This window comes from Callorhinus ursinus, unplaced genomic scaffold (assembly GCF_003265705.2).
Source record: "Callorhinus ursinus isolate GAN/ISIS: 27379988/994484 unplaced genomic scaffold, GSC_fseal_2.0 scaffold28, whole genome shotgun sequence".
Lineage (NCBI taxonomy): Eukaryota > Metazoa > Chordata > Mammalia > Carnivora > Otariidae > Callorhinus > Callorhinus ursinus.
In genome coordinates, this window is record NW_027397090.1 from 11,366,509 (window position 1) to 11,386,452 (window position 19,944).

The 19,944-nt window shown below is 46.4% G+C and overlaps 1 protein-coding gene across 2 annotated transcripts in view; it reads left to right on the forward strand.

Annotated features, from left to right (window-relative positions):
- DMRT1 (doublesex and mab-3 related transcription factor 1) overlaps positions 1–19,944 on the forward strand; it is a 104,960-nt gene that overhangs the window by 60,322 nt on the left and 24,694 nt on the right. Inside the window, exon 4 of one of the 2 annotated variants that reach the window (XM_073878276.1) lies at positions 1,369–1,516. In XM_073878276.1, coding sequence (XP_073734377.1) covers positions 1,369–1,516 — 148 coding nt within the window. The remainder of the gene's footprint in view (positions 1–1,368; positions 1,517–19,944) is intronic. The other variant, XM_025891628.2, reaches the window with a different exon arrangement.

The window sequence follows — 19,944 nt, forward strand, 5'->3', positions numbered from 1 at the left end:
ATTTCATATGCTTCAGAGAAACAGAGTAGGAAAGATAAAGGGAACTTGCCAGATAAACTTCAAGTGAGAGAAAATAATTGGAATAGAGTCTTCTTTGCTTCTCTAAGAAGCAGTAATCCACCCATGAGAGCATTCATTTGTGCTGGGGAGTGCTTGGGAGGGTCGAAAACGAGTCTCTTGAGCTTCTTAGATTAGCCCACAGAAGTCAGGGGCTCAGGCCTTTCCAGCAAGCAGTGCCAAATATTCAAAGTACACATAGGCCTTCAGTCATTGGAAAATTGTCCAAAATTTAATGTCCTTAGATAATCTTGAGGAAGCCCAGTACATAAGTTTACCCTGCCAGCCCGTCATGTTAGTATGATTTTCTTAATCGAGTAGCATCATTTGATTGAAAAATGTAATTTTGAACTTACTCTTTAATTCTTGGACAGAATTGATTTTTCCTGAACATTCCCTTAAATTGACTTTTTAGATAAAGTTAATACCATCTGAATTTAATTTTTTAAATGTATATAAATAATTGAAGTCTAGCTGTTCTTGCTGGGAAGATAGGATCACCCCTGTAATGCTCAGTGTCTGTATAGAGGCCGAGCAGGAAACAGAACAGTTCTGCATATTTGCGGAAGGTCGGGGGGCTTCCACATCTTCAGGTCGCGTCACCTTGGCTTTGAATGAGAGGTCGGGAAGCAGTGGGGAGCTGCTCCTTACACGAGAGCTGCCCCAGTGTCCCAAAGGCAGTCTGATTGCCAGAAAGACACATGACCGCAGATTCTGCCTCCCCCATCTCCCTTCATGTCCTGTTTGTGGAATCCACGGCACCTCCAGGACCTGGTGACAGGAGGGTGTGGGAAGTGGAGATCCCAGACTTGGGTTTTTGCTACAGACGTGAGGACAGTATGGGGTGCGTCATTGCACGAATGACAACAGCTTACCCTTACACACAGCTTGTGTGCTGTCTTTTTTAAAATACTCTTTCTATATGAACACAGCGAGGTAACTAAGGTGAGATGCCTGTTCTACACATGAGGGAAAGTGAGGAAGCAAATAACTTGCTTACGGCTGAATAATTAGAGTTACAGAGACGTGTTGGCTTCTAGGTAGTGCTGTCCCCTCTCTATTGCTCTATTTTCCTTAGTGCTTGCTAACTGAGTATCATGTGACCAAATGCAGCTTCAACCCCAGGATAGAAAAGGTACCTTAAGGATGCACAGTTAGAGTTTCTAGGGTCATTGCTCTGGGGAGGCATATTCATGGTCGAGGGTACTTCCAACAACAATAGGCTATTCTCTTAAAGAATCGGGCAGTTCTTGTAATCATTGTACAATACAACTTTGGGCTCAGTGTATTCCTTCTTTTTTTTTTCTCAAGCAGATGAAAAACTCGGAGAACCGCCATGCAGTGAGTTCCCAGTACAGGATGCATTCTTACTACCCGCCTCCCTCCTACCTGGGCCAGAGCGTGTCCCAAATCTTCACTTTCGAGGATGGCCCCTCTTACTCAGAAGCCAAAGCCAGTGGTAGGTGTCCGGATGCACAGCCTGGATTGGGGTGGAGGGAGGATGAGTAGCCATCACTGGGTCTCTAGACCTCTCCAAGGTCTTGCAAGTCAGGAGCTCTTGGGAGCTTGCCAGTCTTTGTGAGTATCCTTTACAATATTCCGTTATGGAATGCTTTTGCTTTAATATCACGTTTTTCTTTTCTGACTACCTGGAGTGACAAGAATAAAGTGAGAGGCTCCCATCAAAAGCTAAAAAGAATGTATTTTCAGGAGAAGCACTATGAAATACAGGTTCAAAGGAAAATGTGGCTCAAATCCTGGTATTTTTGGTAAAGTGAATTTCTCTGTGTTAAATACTTGTATTGAAAACTTCTCCATTTTAAAATTGAAGGCGTATTCATCTTTTGGGGGAGGAAATAAAATAATAAAACGTTTCTGAATACAGTAGATTTCAGAGTTTATGCAGGAGCAATGCAAATAACTCTGATATAATAGCTTTAAAAGAAAAAATGAGTGTTTAATGAACCAAAGTGCTTTGAAATACACAATTCCTCAACTTCAGTTTTAACCTTCTCCCCAGCATTACACTGTGGTAATGGGCGGATCTTTTATGACTGCTCTGTTTCTAGGCCCTGTTTTTAAGTTCTTTATATTTAAGCTTTATCTTTTGATCTAGGAAAGTGAGAAGCATATACAGTCGAGGCTGTACGTAGAAATCAGGGCAGTAGTGTGTGACTTGGTAGTAAACCTGACTGTTGGAACTCACCCGCCACTAAATAAAAAGAGAGGTTTGTTCTCTGAATAACTTGACACTCTACAGAGAACTTGTTTGTCTGTAAAGCAAGCGTTTAAAGAACAAGAATCAGAACCATACTTTGATTTCCAAACTCAGGACAAGGAAGTCTAACAAAGCTGGGCAAGTTATGCTTTATTTGCCATACTGAAATAAAATAGAGGATTTCATTAATGCATAATGTAGAGGAGAAGGGAACGGATCTGTTCGAACTGTGGAGGGACTGAAGTACACGTTACTGACTGCACCTTGACTTTCATTAATGACCGTTTATTTCGCAGGAGTGGACAAGCTCAACTCTGTATTATAAATATCCATACCATGGAAGGTATGCCCATATGGTCCTTCTTTCATACTGTCTTTGATTCTGCGTATTTATCTGGCTTTTAAGCTCTTTAGGGACAGAGAACACATGTTACATATCTTTTTACCTGCTATGATGCCTTTTATTTGTTATTTATTGGCTGAGCAAGTGAATGAATGAATGAAGGAGGTATTATTTTTTAAGGGAGCTTGCTACTCTGTAAAGAAACAGCAGCCTAGAAGGTCAGAATCCTAACTCATGGTCTGTGGAATCAGTGCAGAGTTTCGCGATGAAGCAGTTAAGGAAACGTTTGTTCATACAGAATATTAGGAGTGAACCTACTTTCAGGAAGAAATTGCTTGAGCCTCTTGCGCGAGGAATAATGGAATATTCCCAGAAGCCCTTGCACTCTTGAGAGAAAGGTGTAAATTCAGAGCAGGGCAGTTAGATGAAAAGATAAGAGGAAATTTATTAGGCAGAGAGGGACGAATATGAAGAGGGGCAGGAAGCATTTGAATTTATGGCAGAAAACAAAGAGGCTCAGAAGGAAAGAGTTTACAGCCCAGGACAGAAAGGACCGGCTGCGCCAGCACTCACTGGGAAAGGGCGGCTACCGGTGAGGATTTCTCACATTTTCGCCGGTGAGACGTGTGTTTGAAGGCATGAGGCGGCCTCAGGGTGACCCTTCTGGTGCCCCTCTCCCTCCCTACTGGCCTCACACCTGAGCGGGTTAGCTAGGATGAGCTACAGTGAGACTCCGTAATACCTACTTACGGACTGCCACGGAGAAGGAGAATACGGATCAGTAGAAAATCCAGATCTCAGCTAATTGCTCAAAGAAACGTGGCTTTATGACTTCCAAATGCATGGTATTTGGGGCTTCTGTGTTGCTTGGAATGCTTACAGAGCAAGTGGGAAGGGATGAGGGAAGAGAAAGTTGTGTTTGGGGGCCAAAGGGACACCCCAGGGGTCCTCTCTTGGAGCACTGGATCCTCAGTTTTATCATCAGCATTGGCACCAGTAGGCGCTCGGGGACAGCTTAGGCCCTTCCGCTGAGTGGGGCTGAGGCTGGTGGCTGGGTGCGGTGGGTGGGGGGCGGGACAGCTGTGTATTCACTCTGACAAGGTGACAGAGGCTGACCCGTAACCCGTTGCATTTATCACGTCCATCAGGTACGGGCTGAGATCCTTTGGTTGGTCATGTTAATAAATAAGTTATGTTTGGAAGATCTAAGTGGGGACTTACTGTAAGTAATTTGAAAAACAGTGTTTTTCAGTAGGTTTAATGTTTTCTTTAAAGTATAAATTTGTCCATTAAATCAGTTTTTCTTCACCTTCTTGAAAGAGAAGTTTAACCTCTCTTTACCACGTAAAGAAAGGAGTCCGGGTTCAAAGTCTTCCTCTGCTTTTGCTGGAGATTGCAACATGCAGATAGAATGTGGCGGGGATTCCAGTGAAAGTTCCTTTTGCTGTGTTGCTACTGTTTAATGTTTTTCTTGGTAAAGAGGCTAGGAGGCATTTCTTCCCCCTTCTATATCCCGAAAAGTGTCAGGAGGTAGATCAGAGAGACGGTGAGGCCCAGTCATGTAGGACTTTGTAAAGCGTTGCAAGCACTTTGGCTTTTATTTCAAGTGAGAGGAGAAGCCATTGCAGGCTTTCTAGCAAAGGCGCAACATGGGAGACATGTCTGTCCTGTGGTTTTGGAAGATCACTCTGGCTGCGGTGTAAGAACAGACTATAGGAGTGCAGAGGGGAGGCACGGAGTCCAGTAGAAGGCATTGCAGTAGTCGTTGAGAAAGGTGGCAGTGAGCTAGTTGGAGGCGGGCGGGGGGGAGCGTGGTAGTGATGACAGGTGGTTTAATTCTAGATCTGTTTTGAAGATAGAACCAACACGACTTGCTGATGGATTTGGGATGTGCCAGGAAGGGAGAAGTGGGGGTAACTCTACAATTTTTTTTTATCTGACCAAGTAGGAAATTAGAGTTTCTGTTTATTGAGGTAAAGAAGACCAGGGTGGTGGTGGGGGAACAGGTTTGTGAGAATTAGGAGTTTAATTTTGCACATGAAGTTTGAGATGTTCATGAGTCATCCAAGTGGATCGTCAAGTAGGAATTGGATGTATGAAGTCTCAATCTCAAGTTGAGAGGAGACATCCTTGCTGGAAATAAAAGCTTGAGAGTCCAGTGCATAGATATTACTTGAAGTCAATCTGATGAGAGCCCCTAGAGAAGTGAGTGTAAAAAAAAAGAAGTGAGTGTAGATGGAGCAGAATGAAGGACCGAAGATTGAGCCCCAGGGCCCTCTGGGGTCTGGAGGTGTGTTGCAGATGAAGAGGCCCAGCAAAGGAGAAAGTGAGGAGAACTAACAGGGCATGCTGTCTTGCAAGCCGAGCAAAGAAAACATTTCAGTGAACAGAGCCAAAGAAGCTGATAGGTCAGCTGAGAGGGCTGGAATCAACCATGACCGGCTGTTGTACGGTGGGAATGATGGAGGACCTGGACAAGTGGCCAGTCGGGTGCGGAGGCGGGAACGAAAGCCTGACTACATTCGGGAATGCGTGGGAGAGAAGATGCGGGCGGGGGCACAGACACTTCTTCAAGGAGTTTTGCTGTAAGGGGAGTCGTGAATGGGGCAGCAGCTGGAGGGGAGCGGAGTTCAAGGAAGATCTTCTCTTTTTCAAAGAAAGGAGATAGCACAGTAGGTTTGTGTGGTCCAGCAGAGGGAAGGTTTGCCCTGCAGGCTGTGTGTGGTGGGGGCCACCATCGTCAGGGACACTAGCGGGGTGCTGTAGCAGGGATTAGTACTGAACTCCTTTTTATGGTCTACTAAGATGCCATTGTTGTGGATAAACCACATCTTGCTTTTCTGTTCTTCAGCTGATGGACATTTGCGTTGTTTGTACCTTTTTTGGCTGTTGTGCATAGCTGTGCTGTGAATCTTCGTGTTCTTTGTTTGGAGACCTGTGTTCACGTCTTCTGTGTACATACCCAGCAGCAAAATTGTAGGATCGTGTGGTAATTCTGGGTTTAGCTTTTTAAGGAACTGCCAGACTTCTTTGTAGTGGCCGCACCATTATACCTTCCCACCGGCGTATGAGGGTTCCGATTTCCCTAGCCTGCTTGTGTTACTTTCCATTTTTTTTTTTAATTATGATTCTCGTAATTCATTTTTGTTGTATCTTAGGAAAGTATCAGACCATGGCAGATTGGAAACAAAAAAATCTTAGGAGCGCCAGGCTGGCTCAGTTGGTAGAGTGTTGCAACTCTTGATCTTGGGGTTGTGGGTTCGAGGTCCACATTGGATGTAGAGATTACTTAAACATAAAGTCTTAAAAATTTTTTAAACAAAGCAAAACAGATCCCTCCCCACAGATAGCTTGAGAAACATGGATCCTAGTACCCACACAGAAGGTTAGCTTATGCATGAATGTGGCCTCTTCACAGTAACGGATGCAAGTGGTTCACGAAGTGGTGGTCGGAGCACCCTGGAAATAACGCTTCTTCAACGCGGGATAAAGAGGTGATCTCCACAGCCATGCCTCTGTGTTAATAGATACACTCATGTTAATGGGCATAAACAGGCATCTTTGTCTACATGTTGAATTCTTGCATGTAAGTTCCTGGAGTATACTTGGCTGGCTAACAGCTGGGAAAAGGTTTCCATTTAAATTGAGAAAGATGGGGGCACCTGGGTGGCTCAGTCGGTTAAGCGTGTTCCTTTGGCTCAGGTCATGATCCCGGGATCCTGGGATCGAGCCCCGCATCGGGCTCCCTGCTCAGCGGGAAGCCTGCTTCTCCCTCTCCCACTCCCCCTGCTTGTGTTCCCTCTCTCACTGTGTCTCTCTCTCTGTCAATTAAATAAATAAAATCTTAAAAAAAAAAACACCTTAAAGCGAGAAAGACGAACATACTCTAATCTTTTTGTCTACTTATTCTGCAGTCTCAGTTTGAACGTTAGAGCTGGTGCCTTCGGTTTCTCTGGCATCTTGGCCTGTTCCAGTGCGAATACAGCAGCAGACCCCTGTACAGACTCACTCTCCCTTTACATTCAACCTCTGCTCTTTCAGAAGAAAGAAGAGCACTCATTTGAGGTGCTCATTATGTATTACGAGCTCTTCTTGTTTTATTCATTTAGCACACATAGGATGTCCGCAGATCCATGAAGCAGGATAGAGAGCATTATGTTTTCCCCAAAGGTCAGATGGCCCAAGTCAGTGGAAGGGCCTCTCTGAGTTGAAGGCCTCATGCTCCTTCTGTGATGTCTGTGTTCCCAAACATGACTTTTTGAATCCATTCAACATTAGCAGTTTTGTAGCCCGGTGAATCTAGAAGTGCCCGATTTCACCAGTGGCTTATGCTGCCCGCCCCGGCCCCCCCCCCCACGCCCCCCTGCCCACAGTTGTCATGACGAAACGGTTAAGCTTTCACTCCATGGAATGGGTTTGCTTCATGCTGCCTATTGGATTTTAGCTAAAGATCATCCATCTAGTTTTGCAGGTGAGAACAGCAAGGGGGCTGCTCCCTCTTGGAAGCACCCTCAGGTCTCCCCTGCTCATGATCCCGGGATGTCAGAATTGCCCTTTGGTGAGGTGAGGTGACATTCTGCCACCGCTCTTGGGTGGGGTGGTAGCAGCATTCTGTGCTTAGCCTCTGAATGGAGGCACCATTCACGAGCTGTGTAGCCTTGGGAGTATCAGACTCTTCTCCAAGACCCTTACTTTCCTCACCCCTTAACGGAGGGTGAGGAGGTAGGTGTTGTGAGGATGAACTCATGTCCCATATGGAAACAAGCTCTATAAATCACCAAATGCAGCAAGAGATGGCAAAATACTGTACATACTTCCACCATTCCTTTCTGTAAGGGATGTGTTGACATTTCAGGCAGTTCTTGTCAGGGAGAAAGATGTTCTGGCAATGTTTTAGAGTCCTGCTCAGACAGGAAGGAGAGCAGGCCAAAGAACCTGAGGGCTCACTTTTTTGTGTATATTCTCTGAAGCGTATGGCAAGCCTGCAGGGGAGAAAAACACTGACCCTTTTCTTCCTCTTCTTTAAGGAAAGCTGAATATGTTTTATGCAATATTTATAGAATGTTGAGTTTAAACTTGACTCTTTAGGAAATGACTTGATTGTTTAGGAAATGATTTGAGGGAGGTCAGACTCTTCAGGAAATGTGCTAAATTTCAAAGAAAAGCACTTGACTGGTAAACTGTCTTCCTTATGTGACTGTTATTTTCAGGTCTAGCTTTTTTTTTTGAGAGAGCACGCACGCACTCATACGAGTCAGGTGGGAAGAGCAGAGGGAGAAGCAGACTCCCGGCGGAGCAGGGAGCCTGACACGGGACTTGATCCCAGGACCCTGGGATCATGACCTGAGCTGAAGGCAGATGCTTAAAACCGACTGAGCCACCCAGGCGCCCTCAGCTCTAGCTTTGAACAGAGAGGTAAATGGGCCATTTGTCGGCAAGGACCGTGGGGGCCAGTTCTTGCAAGGCGATGGGTCCCACCCTAGGAGAGGAGGTTGGGCTCAGGTCCCCAGCTCTGGACCTGACTGTAACATGCTCGCTTCATCTCTTCCAGCCTCACTTCCCTCATCTGGAAAGCTGAAAAAAAAATAACAGCCTTACCTATTACACATGGGTCAAAAAAATTTTTACGAAAAATTATGTAGAAAAGACATGGCAGAAGTTGTCAACTCCCTTATCTCCATATGAAGACCTGCCACCATGTCTTACACATCTTTCTGTGCCCGCAAGTGCCTGGCAGGGGGCTGTACAAATAAAGTCCTCACAATCATTAAGGTGGGCCTATTTTGAGCCCTACAGGGGCCCTGTTTGAAACTAACCATATGTGTATTGGGATTCTTGAAATCAGCTAGACATTGTGGTCTTCTGAGAGAAGAGGAAGAAGCATCATTTTAAGCATATAATAAACAGGCAGCTTTGGAGGCTTATTTTTGATATACTACATGTGGTATGCTTAGTAAGTAAAGCAGAGGGAATGAAGGAAGAGTGTGGAAGGACACCAGAAGGTCCCTTTGTAGCTGAAGAATAGCACTGAAGGTGAGCTGAAATGCCATTTGATGAGGACACACAGATTTCCGTTGTTTCTTAAAACCTCTTTCTCTTCCTCCATGAGAAGAGCACCCTACAAGGCAAACTGGGAAGGTTGAGAACTGATGGGTCCTTAGCGTGCCTTCTGTGTAAAACACTGCCCTCCGACAAGGCCACCAGCAGTCTAGAGAGAGCAGGCACTTCCCAGAGTCCCACATGTGGGAGGTCAGACTCACGTAAGGAAGAAGTTCACGCACACAGCCTTTCCGCAAGAGTCATCGGGCTGTGGTCTCGCACACGCGGGGCAGGAATCATGTTCATTCAGCTTTGCGCTTTGCCGGGTGCCAGGAGCACGCATCCTGCTGTGTTCTCGGAGGGCTCCTGGGATGGTCCCTGTGTCCTTGAATGAATAAGAAACCTTGGATCCTTCCTGCTGGTGCCTCACTGGCCCGGAGTCTGGCATTCTGGTAAAACAGTCATGGGAATAAAGCAGACCTGGGCAAAGGTAGGGTACAGCCTCCAGGCTGCAGCATATCCTGCATTCATATCATGTAGAATATTCCCTATATTCCCTTTGGAAAACTCAAATTTTAAAGACTTCCTCCTTTGCGTAGACTGGTTTTCGATGAATAACACAGCCCTGGGAGCAAGGTCAAGCTTCCTCACCAAGCACACTAAGCAGAGAGGCTGGGGCAGGGTGGGGAGGTTGCAGGCAGAGTGCCGTAACATCTCTGAGCCTTGTTGCTAGTGTCGGGGAACAGGTCTGCGAGCCACTCCCCGGGGCATGCTCTCCGCTGGCATATCCTGTGGTTTCTGTTCCTCTCCTCACAAACAGGTAGCTCTTACAGGAAGCTTCTGTGCACTCCGTGGGGATAGCTCGTTTAATTCTTACTGGTCGTATAATTATCCCCATTTTATAGATGAGGGTACTGAGGCACAGAGCCAGAGAAGGGTCCTCATTTCCGAGTGGCAAGTAGAGAAACTGAGGCACAGTGATGCTTTATTTAGCTTGTCTGAGGCCTCACTGGGTGACAGTCTGGCATTCTCCTGTGGGAAATATTTTTAAGGAAATGATGGCTGTGATTGGGGGTTGGAAACATTCCATCTGCTGAGTCTAAAGATAGGCATGCAATAGCAACTCCTCTTCTGTAATGATAAAATTCTAGGGCCTACTTCTTCCGCATATGCATCATGCAGAAATACCCCTTCTAGGGGTGCCTTTCTATAGCATGCTGGTGTCACAGAAAAACAAAAACAAAAACCCTGAAAAGCAGCCTTGGAGAAAACCCACCAGCATATCAGGTGTAGTATTTACATTGCTCTTCCCAAAGCTAAATATAAACTTTGGAACACCTTTATGACTTAACACAGTAAAGTTTTAATTTTGTGGCTATAGGTGCATTTTCTTTGTATTTAACAGGAGAAAGTTGTTAATATTTGATGAGGGCAGACATTAAAACTTTAAATAACTAGTTATCGGCTTTGAAATTATAAGTGTAAATAGAAACACAATCAACCACTTTCCTATAGTTGTTTTTATTTTCTCTGGCTATTCTGTGCTATTTTAAAATTAGGGTGAGGGGCGCCTGGATGCCTCATTTGGTTAAGTGTCCAACTCAGGATTTTGGCTCAGGTCATGATCCCAGGGTCATGAGATCGAGCCTGGCATTGGGCCCTGTGCTCAGCAGAGAGTCTGCTTGAGGATCCTCTCTCCCTCTGCCCCTCCTCTCTCTCTCTCAAATAAATAAATCCTTAAAAATGAAAAAAAAAAAAGAAATTAGGATGAAGAAAAGGCCTATCTTTTCCCCAGATAATTTTTGAGGCAGTATTTTATGCTCTACCTGGTGTGTCAATGGCTTATTACGAGGTTGCTTTTACATCTTTAATTTATTCTCAAAAAACTCAGGGCCTTTGTAGGGGTTTTCCTTTGGGCTAAAGAAGACCAGCTAGAGCAGGACAGAGTCTGAGCTCTGGAAACCACAATTTTGGGAATTCCTACATGTCCTGACATAACTAGGTTGCACACAGTTACTAGAAGTCAGTGCTTGCCCGGGGTGCCCGTGCTGTTTGTATCTCGATGGAGTTCAGGGGTGACGTCTGGTCCCCTCCCTGCCTGATCAGTGCAGGGAGCCCAGCCTTTTGTGGGCACAGCACACATCGAGTTTGCCAATCCCGTTACTCATTCAGGGACCATTTCTCTCGAAAATTCCTGAAGAGGCAGCGTCCACGTGGGTATTAACTTGGATGCGACAGTAGCCACTCTGGTTGGAGCATCGCACATCCTCATGCAGGAGATTTCTTCATTCCGGTCTGGAACCCCTGGGCCTCGGTGATGCTTTTCGGGTGCAGTGTGGAGTAACTCAGCAGTTTATTTTCCCTCCTCGGCTCCTCAGAGGCATGGCCCAGGCCAAGTACAACTTGAATAACCTTCAGGAGAACTGTGCTGTCCTTCTGTCGGCCGCTGTCTTTGAAAATTGCCTCCAGAGTTAGTGAGCAGGAACAGTTAAGATTTACAAACAATGATGAAGCTTGTCATGCATCTTTCACCATCCATCATCCAGGTGCCGTGCCTGGGCGGTGAAGTGTTCTTCATAAAAACCAGCTCAGTGTGAAATACACCTCGCTGCAATGTTTACTGCTCTGAAGCTCGTCCGCGGCCCTTTATAGTAAATCCAGATTGCACTGTGACATTACAGTATATCATTGCCCGGCGCCGTGGGGTTTACACTGGGAATGAGTGCAGTGCACACCAGATGAGGTGTCCAAATTGAGTTATGTCAGAATTTGGCTGTTATATGGGGATAGCTTTTGTTTTCCGAACACTGAAAGTTAGCTTTATATGTATTTATATATAGGCATATACTTCCCATCTTGCACATATACACGGGCACACAGTATATGCTGAGGTCAGCTTCCAGCCGGGCCTCTGCTGTGAAGAATGGTGATGGGCGTTTATGGACCTTCCGACGGTGGTTCATTGAAATTGGCCTAACTGGCGTCTTCGGGGGGAACTAGAGTGGATGGTTATTTCATTGTAGGAGTGGGCTTGCTTCTGTGTGCAGTGGTCATTTTTACCATCCTTTCTTACAAAGCCGAGGAAGCCCCTCTCCCGGGATGGTTGTGGTGTGCAGGAATGATCCCTGCGATAATAGGGCAAAGCGAAGAAACCCCGGACAGGACGGTTCCTCGAGTGCCTCTCCTGTCAGCCACGCACATGCACTTGGGGAGGTCTCCGAAGTCAGTTTATTGCTTATTTATTTATTTATTTATTGCTTATTTATTTATTATTTATTTACTGCTTATTTATTGCTTTCTTAGTGGGTATCAGAATCCTGGTGCTGCCTCTGTTATCTTGAAAGATGCTGCTTCCAAGAAAAGATTTATGGTGTTTTAGCTGAAATCTGCAAAATAAAAGCACACACTGAATTTATGGCATGATCAGGTTTATTTACATTCACCCTAAAAGTGCTGATATTAAAAATGAGCTCCATAAAAAAACAATACTCAGGCCCTGCAGCCCCACAGTCATCTTACCACATACTTTTAAATCGTCTCTTCAGTGTAGCAGGGAAATTAGGAGAACCATTTTGTGGCCTTTTCCTATCTGGTACTACAGTGAATCCAGGGTTTCTCCCCCATTTACACCAAGTCTAGGGCAGGGCTCCCCCCGACTTGCAGCTCGGTGGCAGACAGCCCTCCCACCTTTGCCCTCTGTGCTTTTCCTCTTAGTTGCAATGTCTTCTCACTGGGGATTGATTAACGGTGCTACTTCCCAGCTTCCCGGAGCGGTGTGGGACACAGCTGCAGGCGTTCGGTGCTGGCCTCTAGAGGTGGGACGGGGGCCAGAAGGCTTCCGTGGGCTCTGTCGCCACGGGAGGGAGAGAAGAGCCCCAGGTCAGCCTGACGCGCCCGTTCCGTGAGGGCTGCACGCTCAGACACAGAGTGGCCAGTGAGAGTCAGATTTCAGATGAACCCTGAACAACTATTTTCATATAACTATGTCCACAGTATTTTATTATGCTAAAAATTATTTATTTTGTCTGAAATTTAAATTGTAGCATCCTGTGTTTTTATTTGCTAAATCTGGCGGTCTTACGCTCCATTCAAGTCTTCTCTCAAGGACCATTTTAAGGGGTAAAAGGCAAAAATAAAAAATGTGGACACAGGACAGCAGTACTTTCTGGAAGCATACTCAGCAGTTTTAAGAGTTGCTTCCTTTGTGTTTCTATCAAAATCGTACAAGAGGCAGGTCTGATCATGCATAGAGTGGTTTCCTACTTTAGTTAAAGCCATTCATGGCTTTCTCAGTGAAGAGTTTCTTGATTATAAGTTACCCTTGTCCACATTAACTGTAGTGTTTCTTCCTCCGTTTGGGTAATTCATGGGTCCACACATTTCTTTTTTCATGTTTTATGGTTTAGATCCATTAATACGGCAGTAAATACAATTTAACCCACTGCCGCTCAGAATCAGAATGGAAATTTATACTCTCTGTGCGTTTGGTTCACTTGTGTCCTCGTACAGCCTTACCAGGCATAACAGTGACTCTGGAAACTCTCAGCAGGACCAGGCCCTCTCTGTCCCCTTCCCGAACCCCCACCAGGACGTAAGCTCGGTCAGTACACAGGTAGTAACCTGGAGAGCCTGCTGTCTGTGGACCTGGCATCCTGCCTAGGATGCGAACATGGCAGAGAGTGTGGGACGGTCACCCTTAAAAGTCAGCAGATCCTGGGGACTCATGCCCTTCCCTTTGTGTCCACAGGAGACCAGCCTTACCTCTGCGCGCTGTGGAAGGGCAGAGCCATGTGCCCAGCCGTCTTGCTCTTGTTCAGGACTTGGTTGAGGTCTCTCTGTAACCCAAGGGGAGGAGAGAATCTCAAGCAGACTCCCCACTGAGTACAGTTAGAGAAACCAGGGTTACAGCCAAACTTTGTGGGCAGATGTTCCAAATACGCAGCCCTGTCTGGGCATGTTTAGCCTTTGTTACTTACATGGTTAGAGAGGTGGCATGGGGCTTGATTTATTTATTTGTTTGCTTATAACAGCTTTATTGATACATAGTTCACACACCATAAAATTCATCTCCTTTAAGCATACAGTTCAGTGGTTAGTATATTGACAAAATTGTGTAGTCATCACCGCAACTTAATCCCAGAAATGTTTCCATCGTCCCAAAAGGATTCCCCATATGCAGTCACTCCTCCTCACGCCTCCCTTCCAGCCCCTGGAAGCTGCTGTCCTATTTTCTTGTCTCTGTGGATTTGCCTATTCTAGGCATTTTGTAGAAATGGAATCCTCCTATGTGACCTTTTATGTCCAGCTTTTTTCCCTTCGTCCACATTGTACCACGCAACAGTGCTTCATTCCTTTTTTATGGCAAAATAATATTCCGTTGTGTGGAAGGGCTGGGTTTATTTTGAGTTCGAAAACTATTGCAGGGCCCCGCAAAAACTATGAAACCACAAGATTCTCGAGGTGAGATAACGTGTGTAATCTCATTTTAGTAAACCTCCAGCTCTTCCAACTCGGCACATGAATGCCTGGAATGAGTAGAACCTACTGTGTGAAAGGAGAGGAACTGATGTTTGTGGACATTGAACAAGCGGGGCTGTGTGGTTTTCCGTTTTATGCTGACACTGTTTACGTTGTCCTGCTGGGGGTGCCGTAGCAGGAGAGCACACACTGGGCTGCTTAAATTACACACTTATTTTCTCACGCTTCTGGAGGTTAGACGTCTCAGGTCAAGGTGCGGTTGGAGGTATAGCTGCTGCCTCGCTGTGACCACACACAGCCTTGTCTCTCGGTGTCAGAGTCAGAAAGAGGGAGAGCTTTCATCTCCCTTGCTCTTCTTTTTTAAGATTATTTGAGAAAGAACGAGCGCGTGAGAGCGCAGAGGGGCAGAGGGAGAGAATCTCAAGCAGATGCCCCACTGAGCGCAGAAGCCTACATGGGGCAGGCTCAACCCTGAGAGGACCTGAGCCAAAATCCAGAAATGCCCGCCTGACTGCGCCCCTGGGTGCCCCTGTCTTGCTCTTAGAAGAACGCTAGTCCTGTCCAACCAGGTTCCACCCTTACGACTGCATTAAAATTCACTTCATCTCCCTAAAGGCCCAGTTTCCAGTGCAGTCTCCTTGGGGGGCTAGGGCGGCAACACAGGAATTTGGGGGGACACAATGAAACCTGTAACGCTGTTGAAGAGTTTCGTGTCTCTAGATGTCTCCTCCTCTTGCCGAGGCTCTTGGGGCCCAGGAGAAGGACGCTGAGACCTGGTGGGCCCGTGTGTCTCCCGGTCCCGTGCCGAATGTCTGGCCTTTGCTGGCTACTGCTCACCTTGCACATTCTCTGACGTGCCAAGCCCGGCCCATGACAGGCCCTCGTCTGACAGATCCCTAAAGCAGGGCTGTTTTGCAGAGATGGAGAGTTCCATGGTCACGCACGCCCCATTCACCCAGAGCACTTCTTTTCCAGATTATGCTCTTCTTTCCCACATTTCCCCCCCGAGAATTTGGTTACCTCCTTTTTTTTTTTTTTCCTCTTTCTGATTTTGGGAAAAGGGTTTCCAGTTCCTTCTCCTCTTTGCTCTTGCAGTGCTCTGCATGACCTTTACCGCCAGGGTGATGCTACAGATTAAATTAGTCTTTGCTTATTTTCCTGGCAAATGAGATTTTGGGGCCTTCACACACAGGATCACTGGTGTAATGTAAAGGATGTGACTCAGTAATAACCAAGTGGAAGAGATGTGTAGGGCGAAGCATGGGGAGAGGGTGGAGAGATCCCCTGCTCTCTTCAGGGGCACCCTCCCCAGCACTTTGATGTGTTCACTAACCCGGAGGCTTCATCACTAGGCATGACTGATCAGACCATTGGCCATTGGCACCTCTCCCCTCCTTGGTTGTTGACGGGGTAGAGCTAGAATTTCCTAGCTTCTAAGGCTGGGTCTTTCTGGTGCTCAGCCCCCATCCTAAAGCTACCTAGGGGCCCGTCAAGTGCCACCTTATCAGAATCAAAGAGGCTTCTGTCACTCTTAACACTCAGGAAATTCCAGGGGTTTTCGGAGCCCTCTGCCAGGAACCAGGGACAAAGACCGAGTATCTTTCTGTGAATCCACAGGCAGGTAGAGCAAAAATCATTGACCTTATTTTAGAGCAGAGTAAACTGCTCAATAGAGAATAAGTGATGCGGCTTGGCCTGTCTCCTGACTCCACGTCTGTCTGTCTGTCTGTCCAACCTCAGACGGCCTGCTCTCTGAGGCCTGTACCATCCAATACAGAAGCTTCTAGGTACATAGGGCTATTTTAATTTCAACAAATTAAAATCCAAAATCAAGTTCTGTCACACCAGCCACATTCTCAGTGCTTGGCAACCATGTGTAGCTGGTGGCTGCCATATTGGATAATGCAGAAACCAGCCCCACCCATCACCACAGGTGTTCTCCTGGACAGTAGTTCCATCCAGGACAAGTGGGGGCTATTTTTGTTATGGAAGGGGCAGCGTGGTGTTTAAACCTGAGACAAAGGAGTAACACAAGTTCAACAAACACCATTTTAAAGGTGACTTTTGGGGTGCCTGGATGGCTCAGTCAGAAGAGAGTGTGACTCTTGATCCCAGGGTCCTGAGTTTGAGCCCCACATTGAGTGTCGAGATTACTAAAATAAATAAATTATATATATACACATTCAGCAAATGTAATCGAAGTCTAACTTTCGTGGCAACATCAGACTTTCTTCACATAACCTGTGGGGTTGGGGAGGATTAATTAGGGGAGGAATAATTGAATACTGATTAACATTAGCTGATCTTTGGACCTGACCTGTGTTGCATACTGTTAACTTTAAATAGCAGATGGAAGTGAGTGAGTATACTAGAACTTGGTTGATCTCAGTCCACGAATGGGTAGAAAACTTGTCTTCTGGCCATGGGGTGGCATGTGAGCATATGAGTCCTTGGGGACTTGCCAAGGATTGCTTGCATTAAAACCAGGAGGGGAAAAGTGGCTTGGATCCCCCATCAGAGACACCATTTACAAATATGATTTCCCCTTCTGTGAGTTTCACTTTGGATTGTGTTTTATCCTTTGGTACAAAGACATATTTAATCATGATGAAATCCAATTTGTCTGTTTTTGCTTCTGTTGCGTATGCTTTTGGGGTCATATCCAAGAAGCTATCGCCAAATCTAACGTCATGAAGCTCCCCATCCCCCATGTTTTCTTCTAAGAGTTCTGTACTTTTAGCTGTAACATTTAGGTCTTTGATCAATCTTGAGTTCATTTTTGTATAAGGTAAGGAAGGGTCCAACTTCACTCTTTTGCATGTGGATATCCACTTTTCCCTTATTGAAGACTCCTTTCCCCTTTGAACGGTGTGGGCACCAAGGGGGAAGAGTGTCAGACGGGTTAATGCTCGACACTTGCCTGTGGCCTTTTTCGATGATCATTAGAGAACATTAGGTGTTGCATGTCGATTCCACAGAACAAGCCTGTGAAGTTGCCAGCTGATGATTCACCAGGATATCAGTGGTGAATAGATCTTCTTGCTTATTTTTTTTTTTTTTACTTTTGTTTACTTGTCTCTCTCTGCTGTCTCCACTATACCTTTTATCCACCCACCTTACAGTTGTGAAATAAAGGAGAAGTAGGTAAGAAGGGAAGGGAATCCTTCCAAAAATCAGGATCATAGTAGAGCAGTGAGAATAGTAGTGTGGGAAAAAGACTGGCTGCTTTTCCATTTTCCTAACTGGAAGTGTGTAGAGCTTTCCTAAAAGACAATGACAAATACTGCATTTTAAAATGCCCAGTTTTTTTAAGGTCATCTGAAGCTGGTCACATGTAAGAGATGGTAGACCCTCCTTAGGTGAGCCCCCCGGGGGAAAGCCCTGAAACCCTTTGGCGTTCCGTGGGAATCTTGCTAAGGAAACAGTCTACGCAGCGGGGAGCAGAGAAGCAAGAAGGGGCTGATGATAACGCCTGGCTGGCGGCAGCCTGAAGTTGTCAATCACCCCTTAATGTTTACAGAAGCAAAAAGTCAATGTTAGTTGTTTTAATTTGACACACTCCTGGGTTGAGAGAGTGTAATCGCTGGAGGGGACAGTTAAGTGGCTGTCTGGGTCTGACTCCGGTGCTAAGCGCTTTTCTGATGAGCAATAGATTGCGTTAAATACCGGCATAATTGCTCGCTTCCTCATCCCAGCCTCCAGTGCCTTGTACTACATTTCTGTTGCCCGAGGCTGTCAGGGTTTATGCTGCAGAGTCCGTATGTTCATTTTCATGAATCAATGTCGGTTTTTGAAAAGCAGTTGTTACAGCGCTAAGTGGACTGAAATGAATGACACCCCGTCCAGACCCGGTGGAGTAAATCAGAACTGTTTCTATCCATGCGAGTGGTCTTTTGAGTATAAATGACTTTTTGTTTACTTATCAAACCAAATGTTTGTCTCCAGGAAATGGAGGCAAATGATTTGCTCATTTTTTAATCCCGTGAATAGCACTTAGTTGCTGTTAAACCAGAGTGGTTTATCAGGTATTGTTCTGTGTACTGATAGGTAGGAACGTGTCCCCGCGCAGCAAGTGCAATTATCCCCAAATCATTCTCGAGGCTGGGAACACTTGATGGTAATCGTACCCGCTGTGGGTGTCAGCCTTGCCTCAGACCAGTGCCTCACCTGAGCCAGTGGTGCCCGGGGCCCCGGGGGAGAGCACGTGCTTGTCTGACCCCAGACCTTCCTGGGCGAAGGAACCACGCTTTGGAAAAGGCCTTTCTCTGGTTGGGTTGTTGGTCGCTACTTCTGTATGAAAGGCGTGTGCTGCCTGGTTCTTCTTTACCTTGGTTGTTGACAGAGACTGTTCAGAGGGCTGCATTCATTCCTTTTGCAGACTCGGGGGCTTGGTGGTTGGGCCGCACACACGGCTGGTGTGATGGAGCTGGCTCCAGCGCCGGGAGCCGTGCTGTCAGTCCGCACTGGCTGAAAGAACTGTCTCCGAGTCTCCTCTTGTCTTCCTTCTCTTCTCTTTTCCTTTTGGTTGGGCCACTGTCTTCTTCCACTTACCTGTTCCATAGGCTTGATGGGCCGTGTCAGCAACGCCTCTCTCAGTGAAGCATTAATAATCGTTGATTTGTGATTATGCTTTTTCTCATGATGCTAAATACATACACATGTGTACGTATATATATATATATATATACATAAAACATAAAATTGACCATTTTTGCCATTTTAAAGTGTTTAATTCAGTGGCATTAAGTACATTCACAGGATTGGGGTGCCTGGGTGGCTCAGTCGCTTGGGCAGCTGACCCTTGGTTTTGGCTCAGGTCATGATCTTGGGGTCCTGGGTTCCTGCCCCGTGTCGGGCTCCATGCACCTCAGGGTGTCTGCTTCAGGGTTCTCTCTCTCTCCCTCTGCGCCTCTCCCATTCACGCACACTCTCTCTCTAAAAAAAAAATAAATAAATCTTTAAAAATATACATATATAGGGGCACCTGGGTGGCTCAGTCGTTAAGCGTCTGCCTTCGGCTCAGGTCATGATCCCAGGGTCCTGGGATCGACTCCCACATCGGGCTCCCTGCTCCACAGGAAGCCTGCCTCTCCCTCTCCCCCTGCTTGTGTTCCCTCTCTCGCTGTGTCTCTCTCTGTCAAATAAATAAAATCTTTTAAAAAAAACATATATATGTATATATATATATATATATATTTACAGGGCTGTGTAACAGTCTAAGTTTAGGCCAAGGTCCGAGGCAATCCTTGATCCGGGAGAGCAGGGGTGGTGGGGTTCTCAGCTCCAGGGTGGCCTTCTGACTGCCCCCGGCCCCTCCCTGGTTGAGCTGCCTCAGCACCAGTGTTCTAGGGATGCCCCCAGGGCACCGGTGACACCACCGTCGTCCCTCATGGGCCCTTTCCCCTAAAAAGCCTTTCTGTTTCCATAACTGCTGCATCCTGACCTCGCTCCTGCTCATCTGTGTGTCCTGGATGGTTCAGGATCTTTCTGTTTGAGGTGATCCTGGTGCCCACCCTCTGCTCCGGGAGCCACTCACCAGGCTACTGAGGACTTCCTTTGAACTGCTCGTTGCTGTGGAACTCCCTGCCGGTTGCCCCCTGTACGGGAACAGACTGTCCCCCTCCCTGGTGCTCCCAGCCCCCTCCTCAGCTGCGCCCTCTCCTTGAAGTAGGCAGCTCTGGAACTCGAAGATCGTGACTTGCTCCAAAATGAACTACAACAGGGTTAGTTCTCCCTGGTCCTGCTGGAGAAGGAAACTTCTCCACACATACTGAAAATAGTTGTTCCTATTTTCTGTTAATATTCTTTT